A 21,094-nucleotide genomic window follows, 5' to 3' on the forward strand; every position below is an offset into this window, starting at 1 on the left:
TAATAAATCCTCGGAGTTGTGTGTCAGCTTACTAGGCTAGAGTTAAGTACATTCTGAGTGCTTGAGAAAATGAGTTAAGCAGATTGGTTTTGTTTAGCATAAAAAATAACCAATAAATTGAGATAAAGAGTTCAAGATGAGCCTCACAATGTGCTGGTTTGGTTTTGAGCCAATCTCACGAGCTTCACAACAAACATGAGATTTTAAATTCAACACTGAAAATGGGAAACCAAAAAGCAAAGATCCAGGGGACACAAAAATCGACCACCCACATCTGACCTCCAACGTGTTCAAGCCCTCTTGAGAAGCACTCAGTCACTTACTTGCCGTCAGCAAGTTTGATGGAGCGGAACAAGGGGTACTCCTCCGGGGCAGGCTTGCCATGCTGGTCCTCATACAGGAAGACGGGGGCACGGCCCACCTCCACGCCGAGCTGCTGGATGCCTTGCTGGTTGTACACGGACAGCAGGAAGGACTGGTGACCAGCCTTGGGCTTGATGGTAAACAGGATGGAGAAATCTTCTGGGAAAACTCCCCCTGAAGGTGGAACAAGCAGCAGGTACAAGGTTGGTATGTTAGTAAACAAAAGGATTTGTAGTTCAGTTATTATGATCCGCATATCTGGAACAAACTCCCAGATAACTGCAGGTCTGCTGAAACTGTCAGTTCTTTTAAATTAAGACTGAAGACTTTACTTTTTACCATAGCTTTTAATTAAATATTTAAGATTTTTCAGACATGTCCTGGTTTCTCTGTAGTGTCCGAGGGTTTTTGGAGTTTCAGTGGACCCAAAGATTGCTATGGACCCGAGTACAGACTAGCTAGAGAGAGTAGATTAAGTGTACTTCTCTGTTTATTCTCTTTTCAAAATAATTGTAACTCAATTATTTGCTCAACCCCTCAGCCTGTTTTTATTTTCCATTTAACTCTTTTAACCCTGATTGTACACTGCACTGTAACTTTTATTATATTTTAATGTGCATTTTTTCAATTTCCCTGTTACTTTTAAACTTTTATATTTCCCTGTTGCTTTTATGTTTTATGTAAAGCACTTTGAATTGCCTTGTTGTTGAAATGTGCTATACAAATAAACTTGCCTTGCCTTACAAAATCTGATCAAAAAAAGTTTTATTTCAGATTCATTCAATAACACACGGGAACTGCCCAATATAATCCCAGTATTTTAATTAAATAAGTCTTGAGGGGATTAAGGTGTGTTTTATGAGGATGTTGTAGAAAAGGTGTATTGACTGCCTTCCTTCTTTAAGTTACAACTATAATTTGACATTTTGAGAAAGACATTTCTTTATTCATGCTGAGAGTTAAGAAGATTGATTGCCTCTCTCTTGTCTGTACAGTGAATATGAAGTTTCCGCCAGCAGCCAGTGAGCTTAGTCCAGCACATAACCCCACATAAAAACACAACATGTCATTTATTCCCTCTGTTTAATTTTATACAGATTAAACAACAAGATAAAACCTGTTATTTAGTGAGCTTTAGGATTGTTGGAAGACAGGTTTTGTTACCTTTGGACAAAGCGAGCCAGACTAGCTGTTTCCCCCCTTTTCAGTCTTTGTGCTAGGCTAGCTAACAGGCTACTGGTAGTGGCTTCATGTTTAGCATAGAGATACTATGATAGTGGTATTGATATTTTTATCTAACCCTCCCAAAATGAAGAACAACTCCTTTAAATTAAAACTTGCTATTCCTTTCTGTGAAGATTTCACCATATGCTCTGTCTTTTAAACATCTATCTTCTACATTACAAGGCCAATTGTATTGTAATGACTAAATTGAATAATGGCAAGTTTATTAGCTCTCTAACTTTCTCTCCTCACATTAAACCCCCAGTGTCTAGACAACTGGACCTAGAGCAGTGTTTATTAAGGAAGCTGAAAGAGACCTTGGCATCCCCTGAAAGGACTCAATAGTGGTGATGCAGCCACATTAATTTTACAAGGGCTGTAAATACTCAAACAAATGTCATATTTTTAAAACCATAATAGCTTGGTTCAATGACAAAATAACTAATCCTGATCAAATAAAAGTCCAGTTATTCTGACTGAGGACATTTTGACGCTTGGCTTCCATGGCACCTCCAACGCCTTTCAAGCTTAATTATATTCTTCAAATTTCCGTTACTGAAAGTGTAAGGTGGACTGGCAGGCCAAAAATCACAGAAATTTAGTTCTAATACATCACTCTATTTTGAACAGTTTTTTATAATTTGAAATCAAGCCAAATGGAAATAACTCAACACATCAGCACAGACTGGGACAATTTATTTAACAGCCCTCAGAATTTCTATACACTTCGTTTCCAAGTTAGTTTTGAGTATGTAAGACACTGGAGGATCTTTCTACACTTTGCCCCAGTAATAAAGAGTTAAAGGGTAACTTTTCAACCTGGACAAAAACAAGCACTTTAGTGGACGTACTTTGACAGGGCACAATTGCCCGCAAGGATAACGCTGTAGCCCTGCAGAGCGCTCGCTCAATACTGGACCAATTTCAAAAAATGTTTTCCAAATTAGTCACATAGACAGAAACACATGGGAAAATAAGGTTGAAAAATAGTTTAACTCTTTAACCAGCTTCCAATGGATGTGAGCTTTATTGTTATAAACATAGACGGTATAAAACATGGATGTAGTGTCTGTGACGTCACCCATAGGTTTCTGTAAAAATAAAATTGACAAAGAGGTGGAGCTGAGGTGGGCGGAATGAAGCCTGATTGTTGAACCACCTAGTGGCTAGCCACCTGAGAGAGTACCCACCTGTCACTCAAAGCGGCCACATCCTTAATTATGCATTAATTAATTATGCATTAATTAACGTTAAGCCTTAATATAAATGGGTAAGTCATATAAAAATTTACCCCTTGGGCATTTAAACATGGGGGACTGTGGGGACTGACTCTCTTTTGGAGCCAGACTTAAGTGGCCATTCAATAAACAGCACTTTTTGGAACTTTTGGCTTCATTTTTCAACCCCTAATGTTGTCGCCTTGTTATGAATCATTTTGCTGAATGAAGAAAGTAGCAAACCAAACAGTTACACAGTCAAATAGCTTTTTTATTCCTCTAAACGAACTCCTCCCTGATAAAATAAATATGGCTTTATTTCGGCTGGGCAGCAAACTTTGAGTCAGGCAATGTGCTTTCAGTATAAAAACCCTGCTAGATTTCACTACATCCGCCAAATACAACATACTCATGTCTGCCAGCAATCAAACTTGAGGACAGACACTTTATTGACAAGATCTGTCCACAAAACATCAAAAGAAATATTCCTCACAGTGATTTGCTGTAATAAATTGTTGGTTTCCCCCAAATACCCAATAACAAAAATCCATTGTTACTCTTTTTACTTGAGTCATATGTTTACATGACATTTCATACACAGTGCTGAGTGACTCTCATCCCTTAAGGGCTCTTGGGGCCTACTGAAACACCAGCACATTCATGAGGATCTTCTAGAAATGAATTGCTGAAAGTCTGCATTGCATTTTAGAAAACAGGTGTTTGTAGTGATAGGTTTTATTACAGGTACCCATAAAATCACTTTTTTTATTGTGAAAGTGAAATATGTTGAAGATGTTTTTATTTTCCAATTAAGTTGTTTAAGACAGTAAATAAAAACATCAGTTTCAATTATTTGTTTTAGTCTAGTTTTAGTTTAGGCACTGCTCTAAGGATGGCAATGTCGATCTGTTGGTCGGCCTGTCCGTCCAAAACTTTGGTTTATAATAACACCTGCAAACCTCATGACATTCCCATTAGTTGTACTTTGTGTTTAGTGCTAACGAGCAAATGATATCATGCTAAAATTGTAAACTAAGATGGTGAACCCGTTGAACGTGTTAACTTTGCCATTGTGTGCATGTCAGCATGCCAGAATTTAGCTTAAAGTCAGGATAGCTTGTTTTGGTTGACCTTCAGTGTAAATGCATGTAATCTGTTTGAGGTAAGGCGTGAGGTTACCTGGGAAGAGCTGTTTGGTTGGAGCGCTGATCTGAGCCTGTTTTCCCACTCTGTAAGCTATGTCGGGTTTGGATCCTCTCCGGGCTGTGCAGAAGCCTGTTGTTTTCCTTACTCCTTCAGGAGAGCTCTGGAAGTCTAGAACCTTCAGTACATCTACTGGTTCGGCTGTGGAGGCAGAACAAAGAATTGATTTCATTATTCATATATACTCATCATTATACTATATACTTATACTATATACAAGTTTCATGACATTTGTATAGAAATAAGTTATTTGGGGAATGCATTTGTCCAAAGCTCCTGTGCTAAGTTAGTGGTCCCTACATGCAGAAGCTATTTAAATAAAAATAAAAATAATAAATATAACATTCAAATATAAATAAATGTAATGAGATTATACGGGATTATATATTATATATATAATTTATTATTAGTGTACAAGCTGCATGTAATTTTAAAGTACACAGTAAGCATATTTCAACAGTTAACAGAAAATCTAATAGGACTTGGCATTTTGATGATAAGTCAACATTTACACCCATTACACCCCTTGCCTGTGCAAGGACTGTTGGCCAAATCTGTCAGTTCAAGCAGTTGTTCGTTTATGAGCTACCTTGGCACAGGAGCAGTAAAAATGTTAGGAACCATTCAGCAGACATAATTGCCCCCCTCTTCACCACCACTGTTACCCCCACAGCCAAAAGCAACAGTATCTATGGGATGATAAAACTCATTGCTGTTGATCACTAAGTCTTTGGAATAAGGACTGCGCAGAGGGGGGGCAGCTTTACAAGCTTCTTAACACTACTAGACTCTTTTCTATCAATGGACCTGGAACTCGGGTGAAACTACTGTGTAATGCAGTCATAAACACGGTTTCATTTCTTCTCTCACCCCTGCATTGTCCAACTTTACCTTTTACTCTTTTCTCTCATTGTCTTTACTCTGTTCCATTCTATAACTGTTCTATCCCCTGTCTCTCTTATTCCCAGAGGCACACCATCAGTTACAGTGTGATTATGGGAAATTTAAGAAGCCTATTAAGGTTATTTTTGTTTGCTTGTTTTAAGGCTAGTGTATAAACAGAAGTGTTGACATACAGCAAAGTGTCATTCGTGATTTAACGCAAGTCTGCCTGAGGCTGCATTTCCTTACAAATATCCAGTAAGAGGAGGCTTTTAATTCAAAATAATCATGTGCGCTGTACTGGGTAAAATAGTAAATACACAGAACTGCTCATGAGAAAAGTGTAGGTTTGAACAAACTGTTTATTTCTGGCTTATGTTCTGTAATTGTGACAGTGTTGCTCTGACAGGGGGTTATTACGCTGCTGGTTTTATCTGTACTTGGCAGAGTCAACTTAGGTAATCAGGTATTGCTACACCTCCATCGGTCTCCATAAGAAACAGCAGATGTGATTATTTAAAGGGTTTTATACATAGCATTATCTATTGAAAGTTTGCTAACATTAACCACCCTAAGCTACTGGTCATACCAGACCAAGTAAGGCTGCAACAGCAAAACCCCTGAGTTAGTGAAATGAGCAAGGCTGCATTTCATTGCTTATGAATTCAACATTTCATTTGTGAGAGGCAAAATGGGTTATTTCTTCTTTCAAAAGTGATTAATAAAACTAAGATTTATTACTTCATATGCATGTTGGTGAGAGGTCTTTAAATTGGCTGGCATATACTCAAAGAAATGACAGATCAAACACTCTTTGACCATAGTTGTAACGATTGCTGCTTTGTAATTTAATGACATCCACAACATGTAAGACTGTCTCTGTACTTTTATAATATTAATATACTGAGATTAATCTTTAAGACTTAACATCAGTTCTGCAGTGTGTATTGGCCTGATGAAAAATGAGATGTACAACTAAGAAAGCAATATTAAAAGCTAACAGAGGTTCAATGCAAAACATTTAATTTACAGCTAAATTTCCACTCCAAACCAAACTCAGTGCAACCCAAGTATTAAATGCTACTTGTTTAACTATTACAAAACCACAGCAGCAAAACCCAGCACAACTACGTCCACACATCACATTACTCACTGTCTTTTTAGTGAGTCAAGAGGCAGGATGTATCCTCTTCAAAGGCCCAGCAATAATAAACAATGTCTGAATAGTCAGCTGGGAAGATAAAGCCTTTAAATAATGGCAGATAACAGGCTTAATGGTAAATCTCCCTTCCTTGGCAAAAATTGAGATCCATGTGTTTGATACTGGCTTCAAAACATTGTGGGAAAATTATTTAAAGGGATCAGACAGAAATTCACATCACAGGAAATATCCTCATCTGCCTTATAATACTGCATAAACCTGTGCGCACTAGGAGGAGAGTTTGGTCAAGAGACATAGATAAAGACAAAATAGTGTCCACTGGTAGTGAAAATATTAATTAAAAATCAATATACTGTGAAAAAATCAGTCAGTTCTTTCACCATACTTTTCTGTAGTGCCTCTTTGCTAAACATTTTAACGTTAATCTATAGTGATTATATTCTGTTTTTCTAAGTCATGTAGCACGTGAAGCCAGGAAGTGCTGATTGTGCAGTTCCTGTTCGCTTTTAGTAACCAGGAGGGGGTCTGATGGGTGGAGCTATAACTCCACATGCTGAACTCATTATGGCACTGGCACCACTCCCTATGCCCCCTTACTAAAACATACATGAGACTAAACTAAGAAGGCCCCATCCCTGTAGCTACTTCTCCTGTGACCAGAAAAATCACAGCTTGAGTGGTGAATCAAAACTTGCTTGATTTTGAGCACATGCTTAGGGATCGCGTCTCGAGTTTTGGATCATTTGAAGTTGGCCGGATCTGCTCTTTAAGTGATGGACAGGATTTAAGTAATTTAAGCTGATATGAGTCCAGATTATCTGATGCCAGACTTCATGAATTAAAAATTTTAAAAGTATAAGCATCATGCAAGCTGCACTGCTGGGAAATCAAGCAAGTCAGAATGTCTTTACTTTTGATTTCTATTGAAATTAGTCCCCCAATGAATTTTATCAACTGAGAAGGAGGTGGCGTAAATAGACTTTTTGGCTGACATCGCACAAAGAGCACTTTAACAGACAGAGTCTGTTTTGTCCTGAAGACTACCAGAGTGACTTCTGACTTGAACACAGACAGAATAAATTACAAATGTGAGTATCTACCATCGCCAAGTTTTAAACCTCACACCAAATGCCTCATAAAAAAGAAAATAGTCTGTGGCTCTTTCTGAATATTGTCCTAAGTACAGAGCTACTGGTTCTTGAAAAAAAAGAAAGCTTGGACTAAAGGTCTCTTTGTGAGTTTCAGAATGCCTTTCTGCATTACTGCATACCTCAAGGCCTCATATATTCCAGATGTGCAGAATTGGCCAGGAACCCCCCCACACCCGCCCACCCGCACCACTGACTCTTCAGCCCCTCTCCTTCCACAGCCATGGCTTCACAGAAGCCCTGAAAAACAGGCAATATCCAAAACCATTAAAGACCCCAAATGAAAAGACGTAGCTTTTCAGCCTCATAGGAGTTTGAGCCGGCATGCTATACCCTCAATACATCCTGAAAGGAAAAAGACTCCCATCGTTCCACCTTTAAAAAGGGATAAACCACACTGTAATGATAAGGGTGCAACCCACAAGAAAGAGAAGACAGTTCTCTCGTGCTAAAGGTACCACAGCAGTTTCAGACTAGACACAGTCTTGTCTGAGAGGTAATTTGTCAGTCTCTCTGATTTTTAATGACACATCTTCCTGACTGCTGCCAGGGACTTGTGATATACTATCTTCCATGTTAACAAGCTACTATGAGAAAGCAGTGTGATTTCCCCTGAGGCAGCGAATCATGTAGTGACACAAGAAACCTCTGTTGAAATCATTAAAGCAAATCCACCAGCAGACCCCCTAACATTGAAATACCATATTTTTAGCTGTATAGGCCAAATTCCCAGTACTCTTCATCTCATAACTCATCAGGGGCGTACAGTTTGATGTTTAAGTTTAGACTTGTGATTAACTTTTAAATCCATGACATTCTGACTTAATGTCTCTGTGGTCCCGCGGTCATGCAGCAGCATCTTTTTTGTGTCACTGCCATCTACTGAGAGTTGGCAGCATAGGCAGCAATTAAAGTACATTGGAAAGCCTGTAAATGTTTGCTAGCACATCATGCAATTATGGTTAGTTTAAATATCAGTCAGAGTGAAGAAAGATGGGCAATGAGCAAGCCATGCCAATGTGGAATTTATTTTCATTATCTTTTCATTTTTGGGGAGTTCTCCGAATTTGCCCTCTGCTGAATGGCTTCTTAATGTACTGTATCATAGGACTTGTACAGTAAAAATAATGGATGGTGATGGTTCAAAACGGGGTGGAACTTAAGACATGTCTAGACAGGATGCAACAGATTACAAGAATGACCAACTATTGTTTATTAGCCTCTGATTAACATTTTAATAGCCATATAAAATATCTTTTTGAATAACTTTGTTTCTGTCAGTATTATGGATCTGACACAAGAAAGCAAGTATTTGAAATGTTGCATAACAACTGATCTGATGTCAAAACCACAACTATTAAAAAGCACCATGCATCCAAACAGACACACATCTTTGACACACACAAATGTATCATGGATAAAGCCGCAGTACAGTAGGCTATGAATGTCTGTTCACCTCCAGACACAAAGGGATATAAAATAAGCAGTTAATGTGACCCACAGAAAATACTCCATTTTTTTTTCCATCAAAGCCCCTTCTTAGACTTAGTGGGATCCCAGATCATTCGGAAAGATGGTGATCCTTCAGGCCAGAATAGGAATTTCACACCCCAAAATGTCATAGTGATGTGCCTATTGTATTAAATAAATGCTCAGAATATGAATCCCAAAAACTTACATGTTTAACGTTACACTGTGTTACAGTAAACTCTATTGACAGCAGTCAGATATCAAGGCAGCTGCCAGTTTATTAGACATTAAAAGAAACAAAATGTTGTGACTAATTTATATTCCTTGTGAATCTGATTTAGCTATTAGGCTGTTACTTCACTGATATTTTGGATAAACTTAATGTACTTTATGTGCGTACCTAGTTATATCACCAAACGACGTGCGTAAAGTTACGCGTAAAACCATAAGGATTTCCAGTAGTACAGCCAAGTGGTGAAATGGAACACAAAATTAACAAAGAATGTTTGTCTGTGATAACATTAGCTTCCAAAATTATACAGCAGAGTGTAAATTACAGCAGTATAGTCACCGCTAATAAGCGCCATCATCGCTCACTGGCAATTTTTAGGGCACACTTTTACGCAGACTACCAGAATATTTGTATCAAGAAGAAGAAAAAAATCAAGACTCTCCTCTCTCCTCGCTGACCACACCTGGGTGGCAGACGTAACCAAGCACCCCCGTCGGTTTGTGCCAATGAATCCAATTGAATTTGGACGCAATCAAGCTATGTAGGCAGCCTATTAATTAAGGTTTCAGGTAAGTTTCGGTATCTACTTCAGTGTCAACAACAAGGCTTAGAGACAAAACTGTGGTGACACAGTAAACCCCTTTAAAAATGACTGGAAACTTGGATGCAGGTGCAGTGATATGATATGGGCTCAACTTGGTATCACGCAACAATAAACTAAAAAACGACCTTCAGTCCTCGTCATAAGATATATTGCCTCGAATATTAAAAAAAAAAAACATACAAAAAGCATCACCTGTTCTGCTGGATGAGGTGGATAGGTCTACTGAGCAATTGAAAATGTTGGCAAACTGATTTATGGCGATTACTAAATTAAGTCCAGTCGCTGGCTAGTACCTAAGCCTTATACCACCTATGGACTGGCAGCCAGCCTGTAGGCCACTCTGGAGTTATCTGGGGTGCACTGGAGTTGGCACAGTGACTCTGGCGTCGGATAACATGCAGCTTCTTACCTGCTCTGACACTGGCAGCTTGTAGAATTAAAAATAATGTGACCACAGCGATTAGCGTCGAATCCCATAGCCACCTTTTCGTTTTCCACCTGGTGGTCCACCTTTGCATCTCCATTGTGAGCGCCCGCAGCTGTACAGAAAACGGGCGACTTTTAATAAAATTCGGTCCCTTCCACAATCCACAAAAGTGTGCGTATTCTACAACGCCATGTGTGAAGTATAAGGATGCCTCTCACAGCCAGACTGGGCCCTTCAGATCTGCTCCCCCTTAAGCCCAGGACTCAGACTGACTGTATGGGACTTTCATGAAAAAGCGCAAACCACTCTGCTCTCTGAAAGTTGCGCGCCGTCAGGAGGCTGGACAAACGCCGTAACACTGAACCTGAACAGATTGTAAGATACTGACACTGGAAAATCCTCCGTTCATCAAATCACCAGTCGGGAAAGTTGTCTCGGGACCCGCCCCCTGTGCTTTGGAAGATGTCTGAACAGCACCAAGAGGAGCATCACTGCATCCCAACGCAACCTAATTACAGGACTGAGACTAATCAGACTATCCTAAAATCACAAACACGTTTCTTTTAGTTAAGGTTTGAAAAAAGTTTGAAAGGAAAATAACACAACAAATAAAAGGAAATTGCCCCAACCTTCCCCATAAAGATTTGAATGGGCAGGGAGCAGGAGAGGCACTAAACCAAATGCAACATACTAAATGCAAATTAAGTGGTGGGGTGGAGCTGTTATTTCAGACGTTTCCTGAAAGCCTAAGAATGTGAAAAGAAAGAGCCCAAATAGCATCTAAATGGGCCAACGGCTAATATAAAAGCCTCAATGGCCAAAATGAAATGTTTTCCAGACTCTAGGAGTTTCCTCAAGGAGCCCTTAGATTTTTTTGGACTGCAGGGCTCCTGAGGCCTGAAAATAATTAAAGGTTAAAGATAACTGGAACAAAGAATGGAAGCACAGGTGGTAGCTATAGAGTCCTCCCCTTGATTTGGTTTTCCATATGTACCGATGAAAGACAGATCAGTGTGATGGCAGCCATTCTCACTCAAACTAAAACCACATTATGGAAAATCTGTGTTTACGTGTTTTATCACAACACAAAAATTAGAACCATAGACTTAGCAGATATTTTGTAAGGTGAGGAAAATATTTAGTACACCACTGTTCAAGTGTGGCTACTTAAAAATAAGTTTGGATGAATTATTGGGATTAAGTATAATAAATACAGATCAATGACTACATGCCTTGACTTCCTTTCAAAAAAAAAAAGATCTATTGATGGTGTGTGCGTAAATGTGGCTTTGATTTGTTGTTTTAGACTCCAGGATGTGCAGGACTAGTGGTCAGATTTATTAGGGCCACACATGTTTTAAACATCTAGTTACCCATTGAAATTTGCTGATGATTTGTATATTTAAACACATTCACATCTGGTTGCAACTCTGTAAAACCACAGTTTTCTGCTATTGGTCACTGTGCAGCTCCTGGACAAGAGAAGATCTCTTCTCATGGGCACTTTGTTGGAGGCAGCTGCTGAGTTAAGATACTTTGACTATATCACTTTCTATCCTGACTGAGGGTGTAAACTTATAGCTGACAACCCTGTCTGAACTTGAGTAGGCTACTGATGAAAATAAATAATGTGATCAAGACAAATGCATGGTATTAATGGGTTGAACAGTGAATTGACTGCTAGTGTTAAACAAGACTACAAGTCTACAGCCAAGCTAGCAGCTCTGTGAGGCTGACCTGAGGCACAGTTGTTTTTTGAGCTAAATGCTAATGTTGGCATGCTAACATCACAATGACAATGCTAACATGATGAGCATGCATGAAACTTATAATCATTAGTTTTGCAGGTGTCCTGATGCAATGGCAATTCATTCTGAGTGGGACGTGTCTGTGCCAAATTTCGTTGCAATCCGTACAACAATTTTCCAAGAGGAAACCCCCAGGGTATCACCAAAATCATTAGGATACCTCATGTAAGATCCTTGAATGTCAGTACAAAATGATGTGGCAATCATCCAGCAGATGTTACAATATTTCACAGAATAATTGTAAAAATGGACCAGCTGGTGGCGCTAGAGAAAAAGTCAGGGGATCACCAAAGTCAGAGGGCTTCATTCTCTTGGGACCATAAATGTCGATAGTCTCAAAATAGTTTTTGAGATGTTCCAGTCTGGACAAAAGTGGTGGACAGACAGACTGATCGACAATGCCATACATAGTTTCAATGGAGTGAAAAGTGAAAAGGTTTGATTCTCACTATTGGAGCAAATCATTTGGAGGTAATTACCCACAAAATGGTATATACTTATTTTCAATCATACAGCAGGAAGGGGTCACTGTTCAAAATATTAGGGGGGATAGAAAAGCTCTCTGGCTAATTTCGTGATATTGGACTATGTGAATTGTTTACATTATTTATCTATGACCCCATTTGATAACCTTATGCTTGGTCAGCACTAACAAAAACTTTCTTGAAAGCAGCCTGGCTTTGCATATTGGTTTTCTGGCAGACAGTTGGCCTTCTTTTTTTGTCATTTTGTTTCAAGTTGTTTGGCAGAAAATGCCAAAACCTCTTGTTCATGTTGCTTCCATGGGACTGTGGCTTAAAATGTTTGGTTTAATTTGACAAGCCCTCCTGCGTTGGCAGAGAGGAAATCTGAACTACTGAAACTAAAGTCTTCAGTTTTCATTTCAAACAGGACTCGGACAGCCGACAAAATGTACTGACAGATGTCCAGCGGCTCCTTATAGATTCTTGTTTCAGACTCAGTCTACAATTTTCAGAAAGACATGAGTTTAGAGTTGCCCTCCTTGTAGCTGAAAGCATATGATTACAACTGATGCATTTACTGCCAATGTGTACCAAGATGACATTGTATAATTATTCTATATTAAGTCTCTACTCCTTGCATGGTTCAGCCCAGAGCAGCTATAAAAACAAAAATGTCTTGAAAATGTTGCCTGGTGGCTGCTTTTCTATTGGAGGCAGCTTTTAATCTGAGTGCTTTCAAGTTTCAGAATAAAATTCCTCTTGCTGCTTTCCAGAAACAGTATACTAACACACTTCTCTGCAGATGTACAGTTGCCTGAGTTCAGGAGTTTTACAAGAGGTCTCTCAAATGCATTATAGGCCATTTTTCTGTATGTGTATATATTTATCAGGATTTGTAATCCTTGTGAAACAGCATACAATGTCCAAAACATATCTTCTATCTAAATGTACAGCAGCATTTCCTCACAACACTCTATACAACCTCACTGATGACTCTTTGCACTTGCTTCCTCCTTATGGCAGCCTGCAACCCTGGAGCAAATAAAAATTCAGTAGGTGCTCACAGTTACTTCAATGATGACAGGGATCCCTTGAATCCATGTCTGCAGTAAAAAACAGAAGAACTAAGATGTGCTCACAAGCAGATGTAACCTCAAGAGCTCCTCGTTACTATGAATTATCCATCTAGAAGTCTGTGTGGGGGTGGTTGAAGGTGTAGATGGATGCATACTAGACACTGCAGACCACATAACCACTGAGTGGACTGTATGTTTGGGCATACTTATTATAGGTGCATGTGGTACCCAGATAGCCTCACCTACTAGGAGTTTGCTAGAAGAGAAGGTGTGCTTTCACTTTCAAAGTCTGTAAAGTCCCAAGGATTTAAGCTGCAAAGTCATCATAAGCTGCACTAGACAGCTAGTCAGGAAAGAAACTGCCAACACAACACCAGATGAAACAGCATTATATATGTCAAGCAATCATATTAAGAATTAACAAACGAATTAAACAATCAGCCCAATTTGTCAATTACATAATAACTTACTCACAAAGCTATAATGTTTACCATGTTGACCATCTTAGTTTAGAGTGTTAGAAGGCTAGCACAAAACCAGAGGTACAGCTTTGGCTGACAGGTCACTTTTGCAGGTATTTGGTTTTAAAGATTTAAGCAGATTAATATTTTGACCATTTCAGCCTGATTGAGACATGAATGCATGTACCAAAGATTGATGGCAATCCATCCAATAGTTGTTGCAACATTTTACTAAAACTTCATGGGGCACTAGAGGAAAAGTCAAGAAATCGCCAAAGTCAATGGGATTCATCCTCTGGGGAACATGAAAAAAAAAGTATGGCTATCCATGCCAGAATTGTTGAGCTATTTCAGTACGGACCAAAGTGGTGGACTGACAGACCAACAAAATACTAAACTACATTTGAGTGTTATGAACACCTCAAGAGAGAACAAACACTGTTCCCATCAGCTGAATGACAAATGAATGATTTGTAATTGATGTGTTATAGCCTTTTATACTAGTAATATTTATATTTGTTGAAATAAACAAATAATTTCTAGCCTATTTTCCACGACAGCTGAACAAGAGTTTTCTGAGAAACAAATTAAATACTACACCATATAGTTACCTGTCTCAAATATAGGCAGGGTGAGTTCAGTGACTGAAGCAATAGTAATAATAATATTTTTTTATTATGACTATTAAGTTTTACAGTATGGACACATTTGATGCAAAAGTCCCCTTTCCATGCAAATGAGCATCATTGCAAATAATCTCAAATTTACAAACAACAGCGCTAATAGCCACATGCAGTTAGAGTGAAAATAGTAACGCCTTCAGAGAGTTGCGCATTTATAAGGTGTGTCACACGCAGATTTTCCAGTGTTAATGGCAGCAGTGATTGTAGCCAGACAAAGCAATAGTGCAAAGCAGTACACATCATGCGCACACATGGCACAGACAGTACAATACCTGGTATTCACCACGAGGGAATGAAACTGGAAAACTACATAAAACTTAGTGCTGTGAGAAGTAGAGACGATGGTTATGCACTCTTAACAGTCAAGCAGAAAGCAGAGTAGCTCTCCAGCCCAGACGAATGAGGGGGAGCACACAGTTAAAGCAATCATTCTGACAAAACACCCAATACAGAGTGAGTCATAGAAAAACAAGACACATCCCGCAGATCTGGGTCCACTACAGAAAATTGCAGATGAACATTTTACAGGCGCAAAACAAGATCAAACTGCACTAAGCTGCAAAACCTAATGGGCGTGTTTGCACTGTAATATCATCAATATCTTTTGTGAATCGGACCTTGAGACAGGGCAGATAGCAGTTACAAATGTTTAGTGAATATAAATAATAAAATTTAATGATAACAATAGCATGATAAAAGGTACAATTTCTTCATAGCATGACAGAGGTCTGTATAGTTGTAAAAATAGATATCAGATAAGACAGGGCTCAACCTCCAAGGGTGCCGGAAGAGTGACATAGATGAAAAAAGGCCATCCTATTTTCATGTTTCTTGTCAAGTCTTTGTGATGAATAACTTTCCTCTCAGCAGAGTGTTATGGTGAGTTAAGTGGAGAGGTTTGTGATAATCTAAACATGCCCCAAGCATCTCGTGTTTCATGAGCCAAAGTCTCCCTGAGCCCTGTCCCAGCCGTCAGCAGTAAAAAGTGATGGCAGAGAGGTACTGACTGACGCTGAATGTGGAAGCTTACAAACGCAACTAAGAACAGACAATCACTGAGTCATGTCCTGTAATCAAACTTGGGGGGGTTGGGGGTGTCAAATAAACCCATTACTGACTTTTGGTCTTCAGCTTTAAACTAGAACAACAAATAAGTCACATAAAGTCAAGAGACATACTGTAAAAGATGAAAAAAAGAGCAAAAACAAAAAGCAGATAACTTGGCAGATGAAGACACATGGCTTGTGCACTGAAGATGCTTGAACTCATGAACCTTATTGGATCTGGAGCACTGCAAGCAGTTTTTATACGCCATGAATGTTCCTCATTACTGTTGTTTGTTGTGGTCAAGCATAAATCTCTGTCGTCTTTGATGCTCTGAATAAAAACTTTTATTTAGAGAATTCAGTTTCATTCTGACAACTGTACAATAGCAATTGTACAATTGAGACTATTCTCACAAGCATTCTTGTGTGTGCAGATGAAGATCAGTCTTTAAAGAGGGATAGGGCAAGAGGGAATTAGGCAAGGTTTGAAATACTAAACAGTAAATCAGAAATCTGTTAAATTACCACATGTGAATGCAGCTCAACAACCTTCAGTTCTTTAAAGTTGCATTATTGTGTATTTCTTACATTCAATAAAATAACTACATGGAATATCAATTATAAACAACTGTAAGTCTGATGATCCTCCGTGTCTGGCTGAGTGGGAAATTATTTGTGAACATGTTCATCTGTCAAATAGTGTGTAAAATCAAGCTAGACCACCAGCTAGCTACAAAGCTGACCCAGGTATTTTTCTCTGTTTGAAATTGAAAGTACTGGTTGCTGTAATCAATCCTCCCTGGGCCGGATTATCCAATGGGCATTATGGACACAAGCCCAGGGGCCCATGCGCACTTGGGGCTCAAGCGAGGTGCCTTTAATATTGTTTACATTTCAGATATTAACATCATTATCAGTAAAAAGCGTGCTGATATTTTTTTTTATTTAAACCAAATTATATCATTGGTCAAACACAGTGCTGAATCGAGCGGACTATAGGAATAGTTGTCGTAGTTCAAAGTAAGTGAGAGTAGTGGCTGCAGTAAACGCAAACTAAACAAAGAAGAAGAGAAGAGGGAGGCATCTTCAGTAAGACATGTGCCATCTGTTCAAAAGGAGCCAGGAGGAGAATCAGGGTGAAAATATTGTGGAAGATGATCTAAGATGACAAGCAAGCTAACCAGAGACCATTGGAGGCTAGTGTTATGTAGCATATTCACATCTAGTTTATCCCTTTACCAACACTCTTACATTCTATCCAAAGCTACAAGAAAACATTTCTCAACCACTACATGACTTCTTTGAGATTTCACACTGTTGCACATATGAAAGAGGAGCTAGATAACTTTGTTTGGCTGGAGGCTGTGCTGTGCTGTCCCTTCTGGTTTGGACTGTAACTACAGACTCAGATATATTTAGAATAAGTTAGTTAAGTAAATCAGTAAGTAAGTGATGAACTAGGGAGAAATGATTGGACCCTTCACTAGAACTGCCACACTGTTTCTTAAATAAATCAGGTTTGTCAACAGCGTAGCCGCCAACACTCAACTACTGTAACAATAAACATACTGCTGTGACCTGGGAGGGAACCTGGAGAGGGCAGTGAAAAACGGGAGTCTCCCAGGAAAATCAGGTGGGTTGGTATGGTCTTGAATGTTGTCAGGCTTATTTGGACTAAAAGGAGAAGTGATATTGTTCAAGGTTGGTGGGAATATTTTAACATTCAGGCAGAGGGTTATTCTTTCCACTGTTTTTCTGAGAACTGTCCAAATACTCAGGCAGGAGTGAAAGTTTATGCTGGAGTTTAAGGCCATTGCTTACAGTTTAGTGACTAAGCACATGTCTGCTGCCTAACTTTTTATTGCAGCAGGTATATTTCTTCTGACATCTTAATGAGTGGGTATGCAAGCAGGGTTTCCAGTCATAAAAATAGTCACTGGGGAGACGCCTTTTTCAACCCGCCATCACCTTTTTAAGATAACAGCTCCACACAAATACATATAGGCATATTTATTGAGCCCAGCTGTGTGCTGAGCTGCATTTCAGTATTTGGCTAATTTTAGCAGTCCTTGAAGCTGTTTGAACACATATTCTTACGAGCCAGTAACAATTTGAGTTCCAGGTGTCCTCTCAAACCAGCCTGAAAACCTGCCCTGGCTTGTCATTCTCATTAACAGACATCCATGATTTTTATTATGTGAATAAATAAGAGGAAAGAATGATGCAAAAGAAATATAATAAAGAGTATAAACACAGCTTTGCCTAATAAATTAACATCTGAATCATGCAAACCTGGCACAATGTGGACTATTTTTAATCTGATGTAGCTCTAAGGATGGTAATGGCACTCTCTGGTCGTTGGTTGGTCGAGCATTTTGGTCCATAATCCAACAACAACTGGATGGATTGCCTTTCAGTTTTGTACAGATGTAACATTGGTACAGATTCTCATAGTACTTAGAGGACGAATCCTCATAACTTTGGTGATTCACTGCCTTTTCATCTAGTGCCACAATGAGGCTATGGTTTGTTGTCATCGTGGAGTGAAATATCTCAACAACTACTGGATAGATTGCCATGAAATTTATTCCTGTTCCCCACAGAATTAACTGTAATAACTTTGCTGACCCCATACTACTTAATCATCATTGTAACCTTTACACTTTGCACACTAAGTCACGTTCTTTACCCTTCTGTTTGTAAATGATGTTGATATCTTTTCCAGGTCACTCTGTTGAAAACAAGTTGATTAAGAATAAAATATAACACAAAAAATGTGGGTCATGGTGGAAGCCAAGGATTGGAGCTGACATCTAAATAAGTCCTTTAAGTGTCAAGAATTTAAATCGTGACTTTGCTTCCAAATTACACACCCTGTATTACATGTTTTTCATTTTAGTCACATCTTGAAGGGCTGCACAACTCTTAACAGTAAGGAAAATGTTGCGAATAAAGGATCACATTTCTAAAAAAATACTTGCAATTTTTATGATCCTGGCTTAAAGTTGTTCCACTAATCTTACTTTTGCTGCAATTAGCAGATTAGTGTTAATTTAACCTTTGCTTATTTGAATGTAGTGTGTCATACATGGAAGGCAATCAGATATACTGGTAAAAATTATACATTGCTATAAAATCAAGGCCAGAAGATTCAGATGTGTTGCAATGAAAGTGGCCAACAGACAATGTCACCATACCTCAAAGCAAAAAGTGGCTAAACCACATTGGCTTGGTTCCTTGATTACGGCTGTGTGTTCTCCCTTGGAAGACCAAAGACACGACTGTGGCTGGAGATATGGAAAAACATATGAAGTAGATTATAGAGGACTGCACTCATATCACCCACAACACTGAGAATATGAATGGGCCAGTTTGTTCCACTTGCACTGAGGCCCTTGTATCTTCCACTCATGGCACTGTAACAATGCTTTGCTTGAATAAAGTACCATAAAATTTGGTCGATGAGTAATTTTGGTAGATAGCCTATATCGAACTGATTCATCTCTGTGGCCAGGAGTTTTTGTATATTGCCTCCAAATTGATTGTTAACGGTATTTTAACTGACAGTTACAGTGGAAAAGGTAGAAGCAGGCGCAGCAGTAGCAGCAGTAGCATGCTATTTTCCATGTTCATCGCCTCCTACTGTGTATGGATTGGGTGATTTCCAACGTTGTGGTTTTGAGTTACAGTAACCACCAGCTGCATGGAGCATTGTTTCCACGGTGCTGGTAAGCTGCGGTGCCTATGCGTCCCTCCACAAGCATCTGCAACAGGCCAATCAAGAGCCGTCATACTTCTATGCAGGACTGGGGTGGAAGAGTTGGGGGGGGGGGGAGTTTCTTTCTTTATCTTTAAAAACAAAAATAAATAAATGATCTCTCAGCTTAGAACAGCAGTAGGGAAATCTTTTTAAAATTACTGTCATATAACTGTCACTATATCTGGACAGTAGTACTACATGCGCCAGATAATCTGTGGAAATAGTCTGGTTCATCTGGCTCCTCCTAGTGCTCCTAATGGGCTCCTAACGCAGTGTCAAAAGATGCATTACAGATGACTGCGGCTGACTTTGCTGACTTGATAGTCAAACGTGAGCTGCAACTGCACGGGCGGGGTATAAAAACACAGCCGTCAAGTCAGACACAATCTACCTGTGTGAGCTTCCTGTGAGCTTAGAACAATGACAGATCTTTGCAAACAAATGCTGCGAGATCTAGCAAAACGTGATTTCAACTTTGTGCAGACGGAGAAAAACAACTGCGGTCGCCGGACTCAGTGACTGCAGCCACCTTGCTCCTGCAAAGTTTTAATGTCATGTGACATGACGACGTTTGTGTCACGCTAAGTCAGCGCTGATTAGCGCCAAATGAAGTCAAATGCACCTATTGGCTACTCATGCATAAGCTGTGCAGCCCTCCTCCTTGCACAAGCTCTCATTAGTCAAGCTCACTATCTTCAGTGTGCAACTTCAGATGTTTTGCACAATGGCTAAGAAACAACGACCAGCAATGAAAGAACTGCCCATGCCTCCTTTTCCAACAATAGCATATATTACAAAACACATGTGTAAACATGTCACGGTTCCACACGGAGCTTTGGGCTAATTTATGTTCAATTCCACGTCACTCGTATCAACAACTGGCAAAGAGGCATGATGACAAACAGTGGAGAATAACTTTTGAGGGGGGGCAGTAGTTTACTATCCTCTCATCCCACTGTTAGATATATTATCACAGCTGCCTCAGAAGCCAGGGGCGCTCTGCCCTGGGCCACGAAGTGTGGGAGGAGTGTCTTTGAGAAGACAAGTCAAAGCGAGAGGGAATGGGGTTTTTGCCATGGAAAGTGAACCAATGTGGGATGAAGTTTCGTAGGGCAACTGGCTCCTTCTGCTGCCTATGAACTTGTGGGTTTGGTGGGAGGGGCTTAGCAGATTGATATGAGCAGTAGAGAGAGACGCACACAGTGTTGCCAAATTAGCGATATATTTGCTATAAAAGTTGCTATATTTATCGAGTTTTCAGACCCTCTAGTGACTCTTTTCCAAAAAAGCGACTGGCGACAAATCTATCGACCCTATTGTTCCTATACTCTTCTCAACAACTACATGGTTGTCGTTCCAAACATATTTAGGGTGTTTTTTACTCACTTTTTGTCTTTCCCGCAACGTTATAACGTTATTAATTTTTTTAAGCAACTTCTAGCAACTTTTAGGACAACCAATTGCTGAGGAGTTGGCAACACTGGACTCAGAAGGTTTTGCATTGTATGTTCAATTGTTGCCGACTGTAACAATGTTTAACTTAAACCTGCAATAACAGATTTTTTTTTGGCCACCTGATTTAGTCCAAGATTCACTCTCCTTTGAATTAATATTTATGGGTTTTGTCAGTCCTACTATTATTTTTGTTGATATGAGACAATCAAGTTTTGAAACTACAGTTCCCATATTTTGCGGGATTTGAGGACACAAACAGGAAGTATAATGTGGCCATGGAGTCTGTTAATCAGCTGTGGGCTAACTTAGGAGACTTTTTTTAGCCTGTTTAAATAATGGTAAATGGGAATTATTAAAGGTATGCCGAATTAACTTTTAGCAGTTTCTGTTTGCAATGTACCAATGGATG

General features: G+C 39.3%; 1 protein-coding gene across 3 annotated transcripts in view; it reads right to left on the reverse strand.

The window, feature by feature from the left end:
• Window positions 1-21,094, reverse strand: part of LOC123972315 (collagen alpha-1(XI) chain-like) — a 118,365-nt gene that overhangs the window by 75,217 nt on the left and 22,054 nt on the right. Inside the window, exons 1-4 of one of the 3 annotated variants that reach the window (XM_046051719.1) lie at window positions 10,151-10,210; window positions 9,915-10,044; window positions 3,984-4,148; window positions 324-537 (exon numbers count right to left, since the gene is read on the reverse strand). In XM_046051719.1, coding sequence (XP_045907675.1) covers window positions 324-537; window positions 3,984-4,148; window positions 9,915-10,029 — 494 coding nt within the window. In that variant the 5' untranslated portion in view covers window positions 10,030-10,044; window positions 10,151-10,210. Of the gene's footprint in view, window positions 1-323; window positions 538-3,983; window positions 4,149-9,914; window positions 10,211-21,094 lie in introns of those variants that run through there. The other 2 variants (XM_046051720.1, XM_046051721.1) reach the window with 2 other exon arrangements.

Source organism: Micropterus dolomieu, linkage group LG06 (assembly GCF_021292245.1).
Source record: "Micropterus dolomieu isolate WLL.071019.BEF.003 ecotype Adirondacks linkage group LG06, ASM2129224v1, whole genome shotgun sequence".
NCBI lineage: Eukaryota > Metazoa > Chordata > Actinopteri > Centrarchiformes > Centrarchidae > Micropterus > Micropterus dolomieu.